Source organism: Crocodylus porosus, unplaced genomic scaffold, assembly GCF_001723895.1.
Source record: "Crocodylus porosus isolate Cpor-Errol unplaced genomic scaffold, CroPor_comp1, whole genome shotgun sequence".
NCBI classification, from domain to species: Eukaryota; Metazoa; Chordata; order Crocodylia; family Crocodylidae; genus Crocodylus; species Crocodylus porosus.
Window position 1 is genome coordinate 104719919 of NW_017728931.1, and position 17944 is coordinate 104737862.

At 40.7% G+C, this 17944-nt stretch overlaps 1 protein-coding gene across 2 annotated transcripts in view; it reads right to left on the reverse strand.

The window, feature by feature from the left end:
- The window catches only part of SLC13A1 (solute carrier family 13 member 1), a 94477-nt gene that overhangs the window by 23169 nt on the left and 53364 nt on the right, over positions 1–17944 (reverse strand). Inside the window, exons 3-8 of one of the 2 annotated variants that reach the window (XM_019543446.1) lie at positions 9258–9386; positions 7438–7574; positions 2751–2938; positions 2016–2073; positions 1879–1927; positions 1043–1206 (exon numbers count right to left, since the gene is read on the reverse strand). In XM_019543446.1, coding sequence (XP_019398991.1) covers positions 1043–1206; positions 1879–1927; positions 2016–2073; positions 2751–2938; positions 7438–7574; positions 9258–9386 — 725 coding nt within the window. The remainder of the gene's footprint in view (positions 1–1042; positions 1207–1878; positions 1928–2015; positions 2074–2750; positions 2939–7437; positions 7575–9257; positions 9387–17944) is intronic. The other variant, XM_019543447.1, reaches the window with a different exon arrangement.

The window sequence follows — 17944 nt, forward strand, 5'->3', positions numbered from 1 at the left end:
TCAGGTGAGGTAGGAGCTGTGGTGGTGGGGAGGGAGTGAGTGGGGATCTGGGGTGTCAGGGAGATGGGGGTGCTGGCCCAATTGGCAGGTGTGTGTGTGTGTGTGTGTGGGGGGGGGGGGGGGGCAATGGGCCCAATCCAAGGGACAACAGTGGGGGAAGGTAGGCCTAATCTGGGCTGGCAGTGAAGGGGTGGGGGCAGGCTGGGTGTTGCCTAGAATGGCCACACATTACTGTCATATGAGTTGGGTGACATAGATCACAGATAAACCTACCCTGGAGTGGCATAACTTTGATGCAGTATATGGCTGGCCTTAGATCTTTGTGCTGATGAAGCACAGAAACAGATTTAAGTTGAAGTTGTAGTTATTTTTGTTATTCTTCTGTTTTAAAACCTAAATTGTGATATGTTTCCTATTGTAAATGCTTAATTTTTAGTGATGCCATTTTTTACAAGATGTAGGTGGTAGCCAGCCATTATTTCTAGCACTTATAAATCATGATAGCCCACTGGAGACATTTGAGATAATAAAGAAAATGGTCAAAATGGTTATCAATATCGGTCAAAGAAATACCAAACACTATCCAGAAGATAATGGGCTATTACAGATGCTTCAGAATTGAAGAGCAATCAAAATCTAGTTCAAATTTTATTTAGCAATGAGCAGAAGTCTGCTATAGCTAGATTGTTTGACTGGCATTCATGCCAAGTGGTGACCTACTCTTCAAAAATTCTCATCCATTTCAGGAGGGTTATTCAAGATTAAGTCACAGAAAAGATTACACAATCTGTCCATAGTTTTGTATGTTGTGATGTGATTACTAGCATCCTTTCCTAAGGCAACGGAAGGTTTTCAAATAGAATGCTACCATAGCATCTTATTGTATATCTTACGTATGGCAACACCCAACCACCTCAAAATAAAAGAAGTATAATGCCAAGTTCTGCCACATCATAGTGACTATCTCAGGGAGACCTGCCAAAAGGACAAAATACAGACTTCCAGTTAACAAAGGTAGAGAGAATTTGGTATATTTTCTTACGTATTGAACTGCTCAGCAAAAATCAAATTTGTGGATGTTCCTGTGATTGTAGTCAGTCCTCCAATAGTAGAAGAATAAGCAACAGATAAGCACATAACTTTGCACATCATATGGTTTTTCTGGGTTCTGTATCTCCTTCCTGTTTCAGTTGGTGGGGGATTCTGCTGAGTAAGATTATATATTCGTTTGTACTAATACAAAAAAGGGTTCATCTTACATGAAACAGGGTGTAACTACACATACATTTACACCAGCTTAAATTTACTGCACAGTAAATTAAGGTGCAGTAAGCGGGAATAGGCCAGCATCTACACATGCAGGTGCTAAAGTGCATTAACGCTTTGCGTGGACTGATTTGGGACTAAAGTTAATCCCGAGTCAGTTCACACACACAGTGTTACTGTGCAGTAAGGCATCTACACGTGCGTTAATGTGCAGTAGCTAATCAGGCATAAATTTGATACCTGCGTCATGCAGGTATCAAATTTACGTTCAGTTGGCATAAATTGCCATATTTACTGTGTGGTACAGGCATGCACATATGCATGTGTAGACATGTGACCCTACTGCACAATAATTTCAGTTACTGTGCAGTAAATGCGTATGTGTGGAATCGCCCACATTATACAAAAAAAAGGTTTTTTACGAGTCAGTCACCTTTCAGAATTTCTCATGTTTTCCAGCACTTTTGGCTGTGAGGAGCATACACACATACACTTTAATATGTTAATATTAAATCATCATTCAAATAATGTTGTGAAAGGTGTGGTATAAATTCCAGATTTAAATTATAATGCTAATTACATTACTTTTTTTAATAATCATATCTTAAATACCTTTTCCTTTTCAATCTTACACACTGTGTCAGCCACGTCATTGTTGTACCTGGAAAAAAAATAGCTTATTGCAATAAAAGATCAATTTCATTTAAAGGAATTATTAAAATACAAATCATGAAATCAATAAGCATTACCTATTAGCTTGTTTTGTTTTCTCTTTCCAGTCACTGGCTTCACACTCACTGATACTTTCTGTAACATAATCGAGGGTAAGAAAGATAAATACTTATGGGGATTGGACTGGAAGGGACCTCCTGTCCAGTTCTCTGCCATTTCAGACAACCACAATGTAATTCATAAATTTATCAATTCCCTATTAAAACCGGTTAGATTGTTTGATTTTACATAATCTAGATTGCCAATGTTTCAAGTTTCATTTTAACAGCAAGCTGTTTGCTTCTATCCTTGCTTTTGGAAAGCTATTCCAGAATTTCATTCCTCTGATAGAAATCTTCTTCTAAGTACCAGTTTGCATTTATTCATAAAGGTTTTACCCATTACTCGGAGCATAATTGCCCTTCAGTTTAATCAGCTCTCTTCCCTCCCTGGTTTTCACTTCCTGACAAATTTATGAGAGTAATCACATCACTTGTCAAGCCTTCATTTTTGCTAAACAAACCAGGCTTTTTTAGTTCACTCTTCAATGACAAATTCTTCATTGCTCTGATCATTCTAGTAGCCCTGTTATGTATCTGTTCCAGTTTCAATTCAACTTTTGTAAGCATGGGCCACTCACATTTTTCAGGTGAGGCTTTATCATTGTCTTGTAGAATGGCATTAATGTTTCTTTATTAATTTAACTTCCATGTACCTGTGCCCTTTAGAGCTGAAGAACATGGACATATATAAAAATTGCATTTTGTGCATACCATCAAGTTCCAAGGCCTGATTGGTGGATCCATTCGCATAAGTCATCTCTAAAGCATCAACTTCTGCTTCAGCCTTGATGATCTGCTGAGCTACAGCCTCTACAATTGGCATCACCATAGCAGCAGTAGAGGTGTTGCTAAGCCACATAGACAAGAAGGCACAGCTAATCATGAAACCCAGTGTAAGCCTGAAATGAGAGATACTTCAATGTATTCCTGTTATGTTAACCTCTGCTATCAGCACCCAATTTAATATACATGGAAACATTTTCATCATAAAAATAGAATTTTGAAAGCACTAAACTAAGCATTAAAAGAAACTAAACTAAGCATTAAAAGAAAATAATTCACACAGATTATTATATTATTATACACTTAAAAATAATCACGTTACAATTTGTAGGATATTTGATTGGAGGTGTACTGACACATAGGTTTGTTACAGATTCAGACAAAATATAGCACTCAAATGAGGACTAGATCACTTTAATGTTGTCATATTTTATAAGCTTTCTAAAAATGTAGAACTTTGCTATTGCTTAGACCAGTGGTTCTGTAGGTAAGATTCTAGGTGCTGCAGAAAGAATCAGTTGGGTGGGTGGCACTCTTCCTTTTAAGTGAATGCTGAACCAGTGCCCCGGATAGTACTATGGCTTACCTGTGCTACAGTAAATGTTAGATTTTCAGCTATGCATAAAACTTATACTAATATAATATAATATACATATAATAAGGTGGATCACACAAGTTATTCTAGATGGTTGGACTGATCCTGATCTCACTCACACTGATTTTACACTTTGGTAGTAACACTGTTGATGTTAGCAGTTGCTCCTGTTTTATTAATTATTAATGAATACCATTAAGCAATTGCCATGCTTTACACTCAGAAGTGGTGACACCATTTTGGGAGTAGATGAAGTGACTCTAATGCATATCATTATTTGCAACTAGTTAATATCGTTCATAAAGCACTTTGGAACCCTTCTCTGGATGAAAGGCATTACAGGAGTTATAAGGATTACTCTACAGGAGAGAAGACTTTTTTTCCCCTCATAAAATAATTGGAGTATTTAAAAAAACATCATAGCTACTCCTCTAGTATTTCTCATCCTAATGACTCATGGTAATATTTCCATTTGAAAACTAAATTGCTCTTATGTGATAGAGACATAATAAAGAAATTGTGCTAAATTGAGACTATGGGCCAATAGATAGTCTCTCTCTCTCTGCATTGTTTCTCTCTATATTTGAATAGACAAGTGACGGATGATACAGAATTGCACTTTTTTATTTTAGATCCTGTTAATATAGAGCCTGATTTAAAGCACATTGAAGTCAATAACATGACTGGCATTGATTTTAATCATGTTTTGGATTAGTATTTTATACGACTTGTTGAAGTGATTGGTTTTCAGGGAGGAGTTTAGTGCAGGGAGAGTGGTGGCTTAGCAAAACAAAAGCTTTGAACAAAGATTTGCATTGTAAATAGATGCAATATAAGTCAGGCTCACAGAGTGCTGAAGAAGTAAAGAAAAAATCTTCACTGACAACTCCTTTGAAAAAACATTTTCATTAATTTGAAACATTTGATAGACAGATGTTCAAATGATCGTTCAGTACACTGGAGCTTTAAACTGTTCCCAAAAGCTTCAGAGATTAAGCGCTGATGATTCACTCTAAAAGAGATCCAAAAAAAACAACAGAACATGTCCTGACCTAGTGAACCTCCGTTTTTCCTGATGTATTCCATCTGCTGTTATTTAAGATAGATTCTATATGGAATCTTGGATGATGCCTTAATTCATAATTATCAATAAAATTAACTCCTTTCTGCCATTGAACACTGAAAAAAGAACCCTGTTTACCTTACTCACATGGCTAGTTCCTATGGGCTATATCCTCAGCTGCAGCTGAGATGCACTTGATGTATATAGTGGGTGGGCAAAAGTTGCCTGATGTCATCTTTGTGACTTCTTGTTCCTGGGCTAGCCAGAGGAGGTTTCCTGGTTCCTGATGTGATTTAGGGTAGCTTTAAGGATGCTCTAAAGTTATGCCAAGCTGCTAATGGGACAAAGGCAATTCTGACAGGCCTGTTGCGGATGTTAATATAATCAAGCAATAGGGATCTGAGGAACTTTATCCTCAATCTTAAAAAGCACTTAGCCTGCCATATCAGATGCACATGGAAGGGCACACCATTTTTTGGACTGGGCATACAATTTTTCAAATTCCAAACTCATGAGTGTTGGTATGAGAGGAAGTGTGTGACTGTTGGGCATCAAGGGCACCTAGACATGTGATGGACCTTGCTCCAATGCATGATAATTAGCAAATGTCAGAACAGACTCGATTAATCAAGTCTAATACGAGTCTAGTGGAGTGTGCAAATTAGTGAACTCCAGCAGCCTCCACTTTATGTGTATTCAGCATCCCCACACTTCAGAATGGCAGTAGGGGCTCTTAAACTAAAACTCATCGAATGAGCTTTAGTTAAAGCACCACCATCACCATTTTGAAGTGCAGGATACTGAATACATGGCTGTTGGAGCCGCTCTAATTAAAGTGTCCTCCCTACCTCCCTCAAACTATGCAGTACATGTGTAGATATCCCAAGATCTCATGGCTGCCCATCTGCCTGATCTTGACAAACAGCATGCAAGGTGCAGGACAAGGCGTTTAAAAATATTGGCATGTTGGGCGCCAATGGACTCCCCCTGTAGCCAGCACGTTTCCAGCCTTACCCGTCAGCCCACATGTGGGTCTGCAAGGCAAGGCTGAACATAGCACACGTTCAAATTTAAGTACAATACAAACAAAGTTGAGGTTTTTCCTAAATGTGTCTGTATTGAGACTCAGGGCACAACTGTACCCTGAATTTCAGGTCAGATCAATATGCAAAGGGTATGCCTGTTCAATTAAAACATGTATTGCTGGTTTACCATGAAGAATTTTCTGTCCTGTGTGATTTTGGGCTACATACAAAGTAGTATTACATACCGAATATCTGAAGCTGCCATCTCTCTGTATCCTGTTGGCACCACTGTACCTAAAATACAGCATTTACTTTTGGATGCCTTTATATACTCTTACAAACCTGGAAGGAATTCAGACATGAACATAAAAGGGCAGATTCACTCTGTCTCTGTGATTGCACAGGCTGCCCTGGTACTAAAAGTAGAAAAATTCTTACAAGGAAGGGCAGGGCCTGCATGCTGCTGACTACTGCTTTAGAAGAGCAGGGTGTACAGCACAAAGCAGGTCTTTATATAACAGCTTGCTATGGATGTGTGGAACTGGCTATGAGTTGGATGGAGATGAGAATTACACTGGAGGATCCTTTACTACAGGATCTTCCCACCTTAGCTGCAGACTGAGCTTGTGCTTTCATACCGTGTTGTAAAGAAACTACTGCTGCCCCCAGGGTATTGGCTGTAGAATGGCTCCGTAGACACTCCATGCTCTGAGGGCACATTTCCTTCCTGTATAGGAAACTGTTCAGCAGAGAACTCAGATAAAGATTGGCTTACAAGATTTCAGCCATAACGTAGAGACTAAATATCCAGGAAGCTTAAAATTACTAAACATGTATAGCTCAAGGTATAGAGCTAAGAGTGAATAGGAGAAAATAGAACAAGGTAGTAAAGGAACATTTTTTCTAATGGTGAATTCTTACCAAAAGAGGAAATAATGTAAGTGCCATCATGTAAATTATTTAATAGTGGGCCTGACGAAGCATTGTAGAATAGGAATGATCCTGTTCTGCCAGGAGGAGAGATTAGATCTAGCAGGCCCTTTGTACCTTTGATATCTATGATTTCTGTTTTTCAAGTCTTTTAATTTCCATCCCTTTCTGCTTCTTAAAGCACTTCATATTGTGGGAAGTCAGATCCATACCACCAGTTCATTCACTACCCTATCTTTCTGGCATGCAGATGTAGGCCTCTGCTCTACCCTTGGCCTTCCTGCTCAGAACCAAAGAGTGGAATATTAATTTCATGCAATATTGTTGGTTTATATTAAATGAGCAACATGTCCATTCAGTTCCCTCAATGCACTATTCAAGTGAGAGGAGAGTCAATTTTATTTGGTAACTTTTTTCACAAATACCACCTAAGGAGAGGCCAATTATAAAGAATTAATGCCCTCAATCTAATTTTTATAAAGTATAATTTTTTCCTTCTCTTCAGTCCTACAGATTTCATTTTCCTCCTTTGAACTGTGAAATCTTAAGGGCTTTTAACTGTATATTTGGAAAGTGCCTATTATACTGTAAGTAGTACTGATTTAGAAATTAACAATGAACACATGACATGGCTTTTCAGTTGTGTGCTTCAGGTTTGTAATTTATTATCAATAAATTAAGAAATGGGAACCTCAAATTACCCAGAGATTTGTAAGCTTTCTGTGTTCTGAAAGCTGCATAGCAATTCGGAACACTGGTAGCATTAAAATCATTTTCATTCTTATCCACAGTATCCCTATGATTAGAATTTCAGCAAAAGAATAAAGTTTCACCTACTATACTTCAATCAAAGCATTTCACGTATCCATTTTATTTCATCAGCAATGAGGGCCTGGATTTCCACTCTGAATAAATAATACCCCACCTCTGTGGGCTGTTATTTCCATGATACAAAATTTTCTTTGAACATTACTGTCTTTTGCTACAGTATTTAGTACATACCAGGCAGGATTTACGCCCACCAGCATCACCATTTTCAAAGCTATTCTCCTGTGCAAATTCCATTTTTCTATTGACGTTGACAAACAAATTACTCCAGCTAACAGCAGATGAAAATCTTTGAAATAAGATGATGCCACCTGAAATCAAACAGATTTGTTAACTAAATGGGTGGGGTTTTTATTTCTCACTATTTGATATGATCACATTTTTTAAATCTCAGTTTCAGCAAAAGTAAATTTGGGAATATGTATAGAATATACACCATGTGCCAGAGCACCTTTGGGTGCCTGCCACTTTAAGGGCTTGTGCAGGCTGCAGACCAGGCTGCAGGTGGGAGCAGGCCCAATCAGACAGTCACATGGCAGTCAGGAGGCTGCCTGATTGGTGGAGGGCTGGTCAGCATGGGTATAAGATCTGGCTCAGGGAGCAGGGCCAGGCATTGTAACTGGGGAGCCAAAGGGTGAACATCTCCCAGCAGGAGTCCTGCTGCTGTCAGAACACTTGGTGGACAGGGTAGGAATTATGGGCATGGAGGAAGCTCCTGGTCCTGGGTCATGACCTGAAGCTTCACCCTGCTGGGGTTGGATGGTGTGGTGGGGCTGCCTGTGGTGGGGCAATCCTCAGGAAATGCCATACCAGTGCCTTCCCAGTGAAAGGTGAGGATGGGGTGTTGGAAATCCTCAGCCCCCATGACCTGATGGGTAACCCTGTGGAGTGGAAAGGCTAAGGGACCACACCATGACAGAAAAGCACAGGGCCCAGGCCGACTGAATGGGACCTGAGGCAAGGTTAAAGCACGTCGACAAACACATAACGCCTGAGTGGGCCATAGGCTGAGCTGTGGGGTCCAGGCTCATCAACAGACACCTGAGGCCCAACGGACCTAAGGCCCAGAATCCCCAGTGAGGGGGCAGAGTGAAAGCCAAAGGCCGTGTAGGGTAGGGTCTGTGGGGGCCTGCAGGACTGTGCATAAGCTGGCTGGAGTAGAGGCCCCAGTGAGGGGGCAGGTGGCCAAGGCATGTCTACAGACACTTGAGGCCAAGTTTGGGCCAATGGCCAAGTGCAGCCCAGGTATGGGGCCAGGGGAGTGATTTTAGATGCCATCTGTGAGCATGGGACATGGTGTAAGGATGGTTCAGAGCTGTGTATTATGCCCTTGGCATCAGGGTATTAAAATGGGCAGCCTCCTACCTATAAACAACTATCTAGTTACAATAAAGGTGTGGCAGGCAGGTCAGGTGGGCAGACTGGGAAGTTTCTATTTTGTTTTTAATTAGATCAAGGTTGTCTTTTAGACCCTCGTGAATCAGAATAATTCCACTGAAGTAAGTGAGTTAAACCAATGTAAAAAATGGGAGAGATAATAAGGCCTATAGCACCAAAAACCAAGATCATCAAGTGTATTTCATGTATTAACTTTAATAACCTGTTTACCATTGATGCAACCAGCAACATCTCACTGAAAACACATCAGATAACCTCCTGCCCCATAGAGCATGAGTATATGGAGGTGTTTAGATAGGTAGGTGTTTGGCACTTGGCATATCATATCTTATGGCAATATTAACATTTTCCACATATACAGCAATTTTTCATCTACTGATCTTAAAACAGTTATTCTCCGTCTAAGGCAATCATTTAAACTTCTACTTAAATTTAAGCAAGCAAGTGATCCTTATTCCAGTAAATGTTCTACAAACATGTAGTAAGAGACAAGTAACAAGACTACCATATTACACAATTCCTTCTTTGGCAGTTATACAATTGATGACTATTTAATTTATGCAGTGTAAGAAAATAGAGAGGAAAGGGAAGATTACCTGCTTGGATGCCATTATGCCAAACATTGGGAACATTAGTGCAGGAAGCAATGCTGAAACAGCCAGGGGCAGAGCTTCTGTGAGCCAAAATATAGCAACTACAAACAGGGTGTAGGCACATTCTGCTTCCTAAAATACACAAGGCATCATTAAAAAAACATCTAGCAAATAAAACCCACTGTGACATAAAAGACCAGCTCAGAGACCACTGACTTCTATGGTTTTTGGATGGGGCCCAGATTTTACCCACACCTTATGTGTTCCTGATAATATGAAGTATGCTGTTGTAAATAATTAATAATAAACTAATGTATAATGACATGACAGCGTTTAATCCATTTTTAATTTAGTTTTTAAAAATTTAGCTCAAGTTCTAAGCACAGAACAGTTAAAACAAGCACTTCCCTTTTGCTTCAGGCACAATTCATCAGACATATTATACAGGGACCCTGCTTTGACCCATGAGTTAACATAAATTAAAATACTCAACAGCTAAAAAAAACTTAGAAATCTGTGATCTCCCAGGAAAGTCCCAGACAGACCTTAGGTCAAATCTTGCTCCCAATGAAATCCATGAGATTTTGTCAAAGGTCAGTGCGATCAGGAGTAAATCTGATACCTTTTATTAGACCAACTCAAATAGTTGGAAAAATTCTTTTATTTTTATAAGACCAACTATTTGGGTTGGTCTAATAAAAGATCAGATTCACCCAAAGAACCTTGTCCGTCTATGTCCTTAGACCAACATGGCTACAACCTACACCCCTGTAACAGGAAAACACTGCATCATAATGAAATTAGCAAAAATGGAATTTTTTCAAATCCACTCTGAGCTTTGAGTTTGCAGTAAAACCAGGTGAGTTTTGTTTTTTGTATCCATCTGGTTAACACTTCTACTGTAGTGGCTTTTATTACCATAAGTGGTCTGGAGATGAAAATTGAACATGTGTGTAGACTGGCCAGCACTCAGTGCTTTCTTACCACATGTGTGTGCGGGGGGGGAGACAGAAGAGTTTAAGGAGAAAAATGCTGGGATACAGATTCTTTTAGCTCAGAAAGATAATTTAAAATTGAATACAGATCAGTAACAGCTAAGTATTAACTCTAATAGCAATAGTCTATGTGAAATGAACTTTTGGCACCTGTTTGCTTCTTTGTGACAGAGTGCCTCTATCACAAAACTTTTGCCCAATTTGACATTAATTTGCAAGTTTGTTTATAGGGTCTGCAGAAATGGGATTGCATTTTGCTGCCTGAAATTGAATCCTGAAGCAATATGATGAGGTGCATTGGTGGGTGAATGTGAAGGTGGGTGGGTGAATGTCCTATCTGTTCTGTAGAAAAAAAGTAGACTTCATTTTCTAGTACTCTCAGTCTAACACCTTTAAGTTGTAATAAAAAAGTCTGATTATTATAGAGAACAAGGGAAGAGTATCTTTTAATGTCGGTGTGTATCATGTTCCTTTGGAATAGGTAATGGTTATATATTCTTTCCATTTAGAATTTATGGGATGTAACAGTTCACTTCTCCATGGGAAATGTTTATATCACAAAATTTAAGGCACGTCAGGTACCTGCTCTAATATCTGCATAATATGGATCTAATATGACTATCTTAAAGGTCTATACTTGTGTTTTTATGCAATAACATCACATTTTCTTGATTTTTGCTTGTTTTTGTTAGTTTCACATACTTGTTTTAATGTAACTATTTCTGAAGGATTTAATGAATGATTATTTCCCCCTTCACTGTAATTTTATAAATAGGAGTTTTCCACTGAGATTCAATGACTTCTGAATGGGACTCCTATGTGTCATCAAACTATTTAACTGAAATCAAACCTATGCCAAAAGAAGTACAAGAAAACCCTTACTCAGTGTGGTTTTTTATTAACATGGAATTGGCATAATAAAAGTCACTGAAGCTTGAGCAGAAGTTACTGATTCTGAAATGACTTAATAAGTATATCTTATGTAAAAAAAATGTCCTGCCATATCCTATTTGTAAGTGACCAGCTCTGGGATGTATAACTTTATATTAAAATCTGGGTAACCAGACTTGAAAATGAAGATGTGGATCATGTCAGACCAAGAGGTTTATTTATTATGTTAATTTTAAAAATAATGAATGCAGTGGGTCTGATTCTAATTATACGAACCTCTCTTTATTAGAAGTATAAGGGGCTTTCCGGTGGGAGCAGAATATATTGAACGGGACTGTAATTTAGACGGTGACTGAGATTGTGTAAAACTCTTTGAGGCCCTGTTGTTTTGTTCTGCTACTGTACTAACAAAACGAGGGGCATTATTTTGAATATACACTTATGTCACTGCCATAAAATGAAACATAATATCAAGTTACACTTAAACACTTAATCTGCCTGATGTGCAAATGGATTGATACACTTTTTAAATACATGCTCACAAAATAGTTTTCTTTGGTACTCCTACGTCATTCAGTACCCAGAATTAACCTGTTGGGGGGGCGGCAGCAAATATGGTTGTACACAGGGCCAAATTAATCCTTCAGTGGGCCCTAGGCAAACCGACTTGTGGGCCCCTACTTAATACTGCATATTTATATTACTTTATTCACTCAATTATTTTAATATGTAAAATAAGCACAACTGGCCCCCTCCTTCACTTAGGGCCCTAGGTATGTGCCTAGTTTGCCTATGGATTAATCTGGTCCTGGTTGTTTATACAGCTGGTCAGAATTTTCCAATGAAATATTTTCCCATTAGAAAATACTGATGCTTATTGGTCAAGAGTAAAGGCAAATGTAACAAACCTCCTTTATGGACTTCTTTGGAGCTGGGACTTCCAGAAAGTATTCATGATTCTGGGTTGACCCTGCCATGAAGAATTCCCCAGGGCCAAAGACCCCACATGCAGACTCTCAAGCCAGGAAGCTTCTCACTCCCATAACCTAGAGTGCTAGCTGCCTTAGGAATCAGCCAGTCCAGTGAGCCGGGTGGCTGAAGGATCTGGAAACCCTATCTGGTGAGGGATGTGGGGAGGAAGAAAGGTGGGTCTCAGGGTCTAAGCTTCCGGGTCCACAGCAGACAGCCAATAGTTGGGAGGTTGGTGGGGTGGGGAGTGGAGCTTTCAGGGTATAGTCTCCAAGCTCTATGTCAGCCAAATGTATTTTGGCATTTCCTCATTTCTCAATGCCTGATTTGGCACTTTAATAATGTTCATTACAAGGGTGGCCAACCAAGAGCACATGCCGCAAGTGGCACTTAGCAGGTCAGGTAGAGAGGAGGGAAGAGAGAAGAAGTAGGGGAGGGAACAGAAACCAGAGCAGAAAATCAGATGGGAAGGGGATTGGAGTGGCACTGTGGGAGGTGAGGGGCGTACCTGTCAAAAAGGTTGGCCTTCACTGTTCTATTAGAGATTTTGAGTGTTCTTTTAATGTGTGTGTGTGTGTGTGTGTGTAAGCTATAAACTGCTGTAGCCAAGGAATATTGATTTTCTATTTTGAACAATATTCATATATTCAATTCCCAAATGCATAAAGACTACTAATAAAAAAACTATTGAGAGAGAGAGAGACGTGTATGAACCCGAGGTCTCTTTGTCTCAGACCATTTTATACATCTCTTAATTAACACCTCTCCTATATGTAAGAGTTTTTTCAATCAGTAACATGGATTAAATGATGAGATTAGCATACCCATATAGCATCTTTATTACTTGAAATAATTTGAAACCCCACAATCACATGCCTCATCTTGAGAGAAAAAGGGCAGATTGTGCCATAAAGTCAATTCAAGCAAGAAAAGTATCCTGGGTTGTTAACCCTGGTAACTGAGGTCTTCCCTTTATGCGCAACATTGGTATAGTATAGGAAACAGCAGTGTGCCCCACTGATGTGCCTAACACCAATGGACCACCTGTGACAGGGTGACTGGCTCCTTTGAAGTTATTTGGGTTTAACCTCACATGTGACTGATCATTTGTTTCCTAGTAATGACTCTTAGGCAAGTGACCTGTAGAGCAGAAATCTCTAGGGTCTTTGAGAGGAGGTCCTAGGTTATCTGGGCAAGGAATGATGAAGATGTGCTCCATTAGTTATATGTAAAGAAATAAAGTTGAAGTGCTGAATAAAGGTCCTTGAACCATACCTGGCTATATTGTCACTCCACTAGGGATTGAGGGCACTGAGCACCTACAAACCTGTTGGGGTTAAAAAGCTCATAAAAAGCACGGCAGCATCTTGTGTATCAGCATCCCTGCACTTCAAAATTGTGGTATACTGATGCTGATACACAAGACAGAGTCAGCTGAGTCTGCTCTGATGCATTGTAATCACAGTGCATTGGAGCAACCTCCATGCTCATGTTCAGGCAGCTTAGATATTAATTAATTCAGAAAGACACGCTTTTGCAAACAACAATATATTTCATTAGATGCTGAAGTTGGTTGCCTCAGTACATGACTAAGTAGGTAATTCCCTATGAAAGCTTATGCCTCTGAACAAGCTAGTCTCTATGGCCAGGTAAGAAGTTACACTTATTGCACAGCAAGTGCACAGGCAGTGCTTTACTGTCATAACTGAACAGATGGTCAGACTACAGAGTGCTGAAAAAAATGGCAGATCCTGCTCTATGATAACCCTGGATAGATGCGGTATCAGACTTCAGTGCTGCAAGTTAGAGTGCCATAATGAACATTTGTACAAGATCTCATCGCAACTCGTGATAGGTTACATTCTGCTGCCACCCATGGGACTTTGTGGGATCCTGCTCACCCCCCTCCTCCCAGGTGGAGCTGTAGCTTTGGCCAGAGCTCGTGTGGTCTGCCCACATGCTGAGCCAGCCCTGCCCCTAGGCTTTCACTGAAAAAAGTCAGTGAAGTCTCTGTCCCCAGGCCTGCCCATGCCCTCCCTCCAGTTAGTATAGATCCATCCACACAAAGAAAACTGCTTATTGTTAAATTTCTCTTATTGCCTATCATCATGGGTGCAGTAGAGCAAATGCTGAATGTGGGTTAGCTGCTATTTTACTTCTGTTCACAGTTAACCTGTCTTAATAATAGATTCACCTGCACTGATTTCTGGCAATGGGCATGTATGGAAGTAAAAAATATACTTGAACATGCCCAAAATGTACATCAGTACAGATATGTATATTAGTATGTAGCATCACTACTTTCCAGGTTGTCTGGGGAAACCAAATGCATGTGTAAAATGTAGATTGTGAGAAGCACTTACTCTACCTGTGCTCAATACAGAATGCAGGACCAGAAACCCATGAGTCCAGCTCACAGACCCAAAGTCTCAGAAATCTTGGATGCATTCAATGGCCCATAAAGAAGCAGAGAGTGTTTCTCTGTTCTCATGTCTTAAAGACAATTTCTAATAATTCTGGTTGCTTAAGTAATGGTGTGGAGTCATGTGCACTTGATAGAAAGATGGTTCAAACAGTCTGTTACAGAGTCTGAGGTATGCTGCTGGGAGTCCCACAGATACATATGTAGGGCAGCTAGGTCCAGGAACTTCAGTTTTGTCAAGCTCCCACACTGTATGTTTTATTAGTTACCATTTTTCTGTTGTCACTTTTCCTGGCCATATGAATAAAAATATCCAATGGTCTTGCTAGCTTTGAAGTAGCACTACTTTTCTTTAAGCCACTGAGCAATAAAAAACAAACAAACCCAAAAGCTTTTTTACATATTGTCTATGATGTTCCCCTTAGGAAACACCTCACATTCTTTAATGGGAGCAGAAGAAACTCTTTCCTGCCTTCCCAATCTGCTGCCTGCAAAAGCAGCAATGATTTCATTTTCCCTTCTGAATCCAGTAGATTCCCTAAAATCTGTACAGATTTAGGAAGCCAAGAGACAAACAACACCTCTCCCCCTCCTGCCAAAACCCTAGCAAATGGAAGCTGTTAGGTTATCCCGCTCGCCAAAAAGGATGACATAGGATCACCAGGTATTTGGTACTGTGGCAGTATTCCATCAGTTCTTTTTTAATTGCCTAATAAGCTGGCATCCTAACACTAGCAGCCAATCGGAGGCATTGTGTGTCTGCAGGACCGGCAGCAGAACTACTACCTGCACTGCCTGGATTATTGTTTACCAAGAAATGGGTCAAAAGTTTTCAAAGGCATCATTTGTTTGCGCTCAGGGCAACATTCCCATTGTGAGTTTTCTGAAGTAGTTTAATGGATAGTGCAGTGAAATTTGGTGGGGGAGGAGGTTTGGGGTTTTTTTTTTTAAGTGCATTGCACAGTTCTTCAGTCACATGCAAATTGTTGAGATGTAGTAATACTTAAAACGGAAACTGGGGTAATTTCCCCTTGATTTCAAGTGGAACAGGCTTGGTTGCTTGTAATGTGCTGTTTAGTCTATAAACTACATCTCTAACCTGTTCTTGTTTCATCTCCTAGCAATGAATTAGAGAAACTGCCTGAGCTGGGGAAAATCACATCCCCAGCTGGGTTAAGAGAAGTTACAAATATTAAAAAATTCCACAGTTTAGGGGAATGGGGAGAGAGCAGACAGCACGTTCAGGGGTGAATGAAGCCACCTAAGGCTTATCAGGTGAAGCTGCTGAGCTGTATATATCTGTAAAGAAAATAAACTTAGAGCTAGTTATGTGCGTGGGTGTAAACCAGGAAGCAAAATCTTGTCTGAAATATTTTAATAGCACTCAACTTCCTTCATCTGAAGGCTTTTGTGGGGGGAAAAAGAACCAAAAGTAAACCGTATTTCTTGTTTTCAGGATCTAAAATCCATAATATCTATTCTCTCCATATTGTATTTTCCAAAGTGATTTCAGATGCATCTGATGCAGTATGTGGCTGTGTATACTCAAAAGTATTTTGCAATGTCCTGATGCAAACAGCATCTTGTTCAAACCAAGTTTGTGTTTCCCTAAGCCTTAGGTTAGCTCTTGACTCTGAACCAAAAACTCTCTGGACTTATCTACATGAAAGTGATTTTTGAATGAACTAGGCAAGGGATAAAGCCCTAAGTATGTCATTTCAATTTAGGTGTGTAAGAAAGTGTTTGCATTAGAGTCTTGGATCTGAACCTGGCATATAGTTTTGGTTCCAACACTAGGGGCATTTTTACATGTGCAAGTGCTGTAGCACTGAGTGCTTTGAAAAGCACCTGGTGCTGTGATGCTTGCAGTTGTGTAAGTGGTGAAATGCACATCAGCGCTGAGAAAAATGGCAGTGGCGTGCTTTTGAACTAAAACACCTTGGATGTGCTTTGGTTCAAAAGTGCACCATTGCCATTTTCTGTGCACTGACGTGCATTTCACTGCTTATACAACTGCATGTCGTGCAGTGCTGGCCACCTCGGCTCATGTGCGGAGCAGACTTGATTAACTGAGTCTGCTCCAAAGTGGCAGATATCTGGCGCATTGTGGGGAAAAAAGGCATGTATATAAATGCCTTAAAATAGTTTTGCTTACATTTGTTCTTGAAGGGTTACAACTGTGGATGATGGAAAGTAAAAAGAGATGATCTCTCCTTATTTTTATCATATACCTCCTTTGTAAGTGTCTTCTTTTTTTTTTAAAAGAAAAAAGTGTACTGGCGGTGGAAGCAGAGGACGGGGACAAAGGAGGAGTACACCTTCCTGACCTGGGCTTGTAGGGATTTGGTAAGGGAGGCTAAAGCTGCACTGGAGCTTAGATTAGCTACTGGGATTAAGGATAACAAAAAGTCCTTCTTCAAGTTTATAGGTAGCAAGAAGAAGTCTCAGGGTAACATTGGACCCCTACGGGGCGGGGCAGGGCAGGGCAGGGCAGGGCAGGGCAGTTGGTGACAGATGCGCGAGAGAAGGCAGAACTCTTTAACATGTTTTTTGCCTCCATGTTCCTGTCTGCTGACAATGGGGTGCTCTCGGATGATAGTGCAGAGAGGCCCAGGAAGGATGCGAGTCCCCCGACTGTTAGTTTAGACCTAGTTAAGGATTACATGGAGGGCTTAGATGTATCCAAGTCAGCGGGCCTGGATGACCTTCATCCGCGGGTGCTGAGGGAATTGGCTGGTGTCATTGCGGAGCCATTGGCACGGCTGTTTGAGGACTCCTGTGCTCGGGCCAAGTCCCTGAGGACTGGAAAGGGCCAATGTGGTCCCTATTTTCAAGAAGGGGAGGAAGGAAGAGCCTGGCAACTACAGGTCAGTCAGCCTCACTTCTATACTGGGGAAGGTCTTTGAAAAAATTATCAAGGGCCACATTTGTGAGCGCCCTGCAGGGGAAGTGATGTTGAGGGGTAACCAACACGGGTTCATGCCAGGCCGATCCTGCCTGACCAACCTGGTCTCTTTCCATGACCAGGTAACAAAGAGCTTAGATGTGAAGGAAGAAGTCGATGTCATCTTCTTGGACTTCCAGAAGGACTTCCCACCCAATTCTGGTGGGTAAGCTGAGGGACTGCGGCATTGACAAATGCACAGTCACATGGGTGGCAAACTGGCTCCAGGGGTGAACCCAGAGGGTGGTGGTGGACGGGTCGATGTCGACCTGGGAGGGTGTGGGCAGCACAGTCCCCCAGGGCTTGGTCCTTGGGCTGGTGCTGTTCAACATCTTCATTAGTGACCTGGACGAGGGTGTGGAGAGCACCCTGTTCAAGTTCACTGATGACACCAAGCTGTCGGGTAAAGTGAATACACCGGCAGGCAAGAACCGCATCCAGGCAGACCTGGATAGGTTGGAGAAGTGGG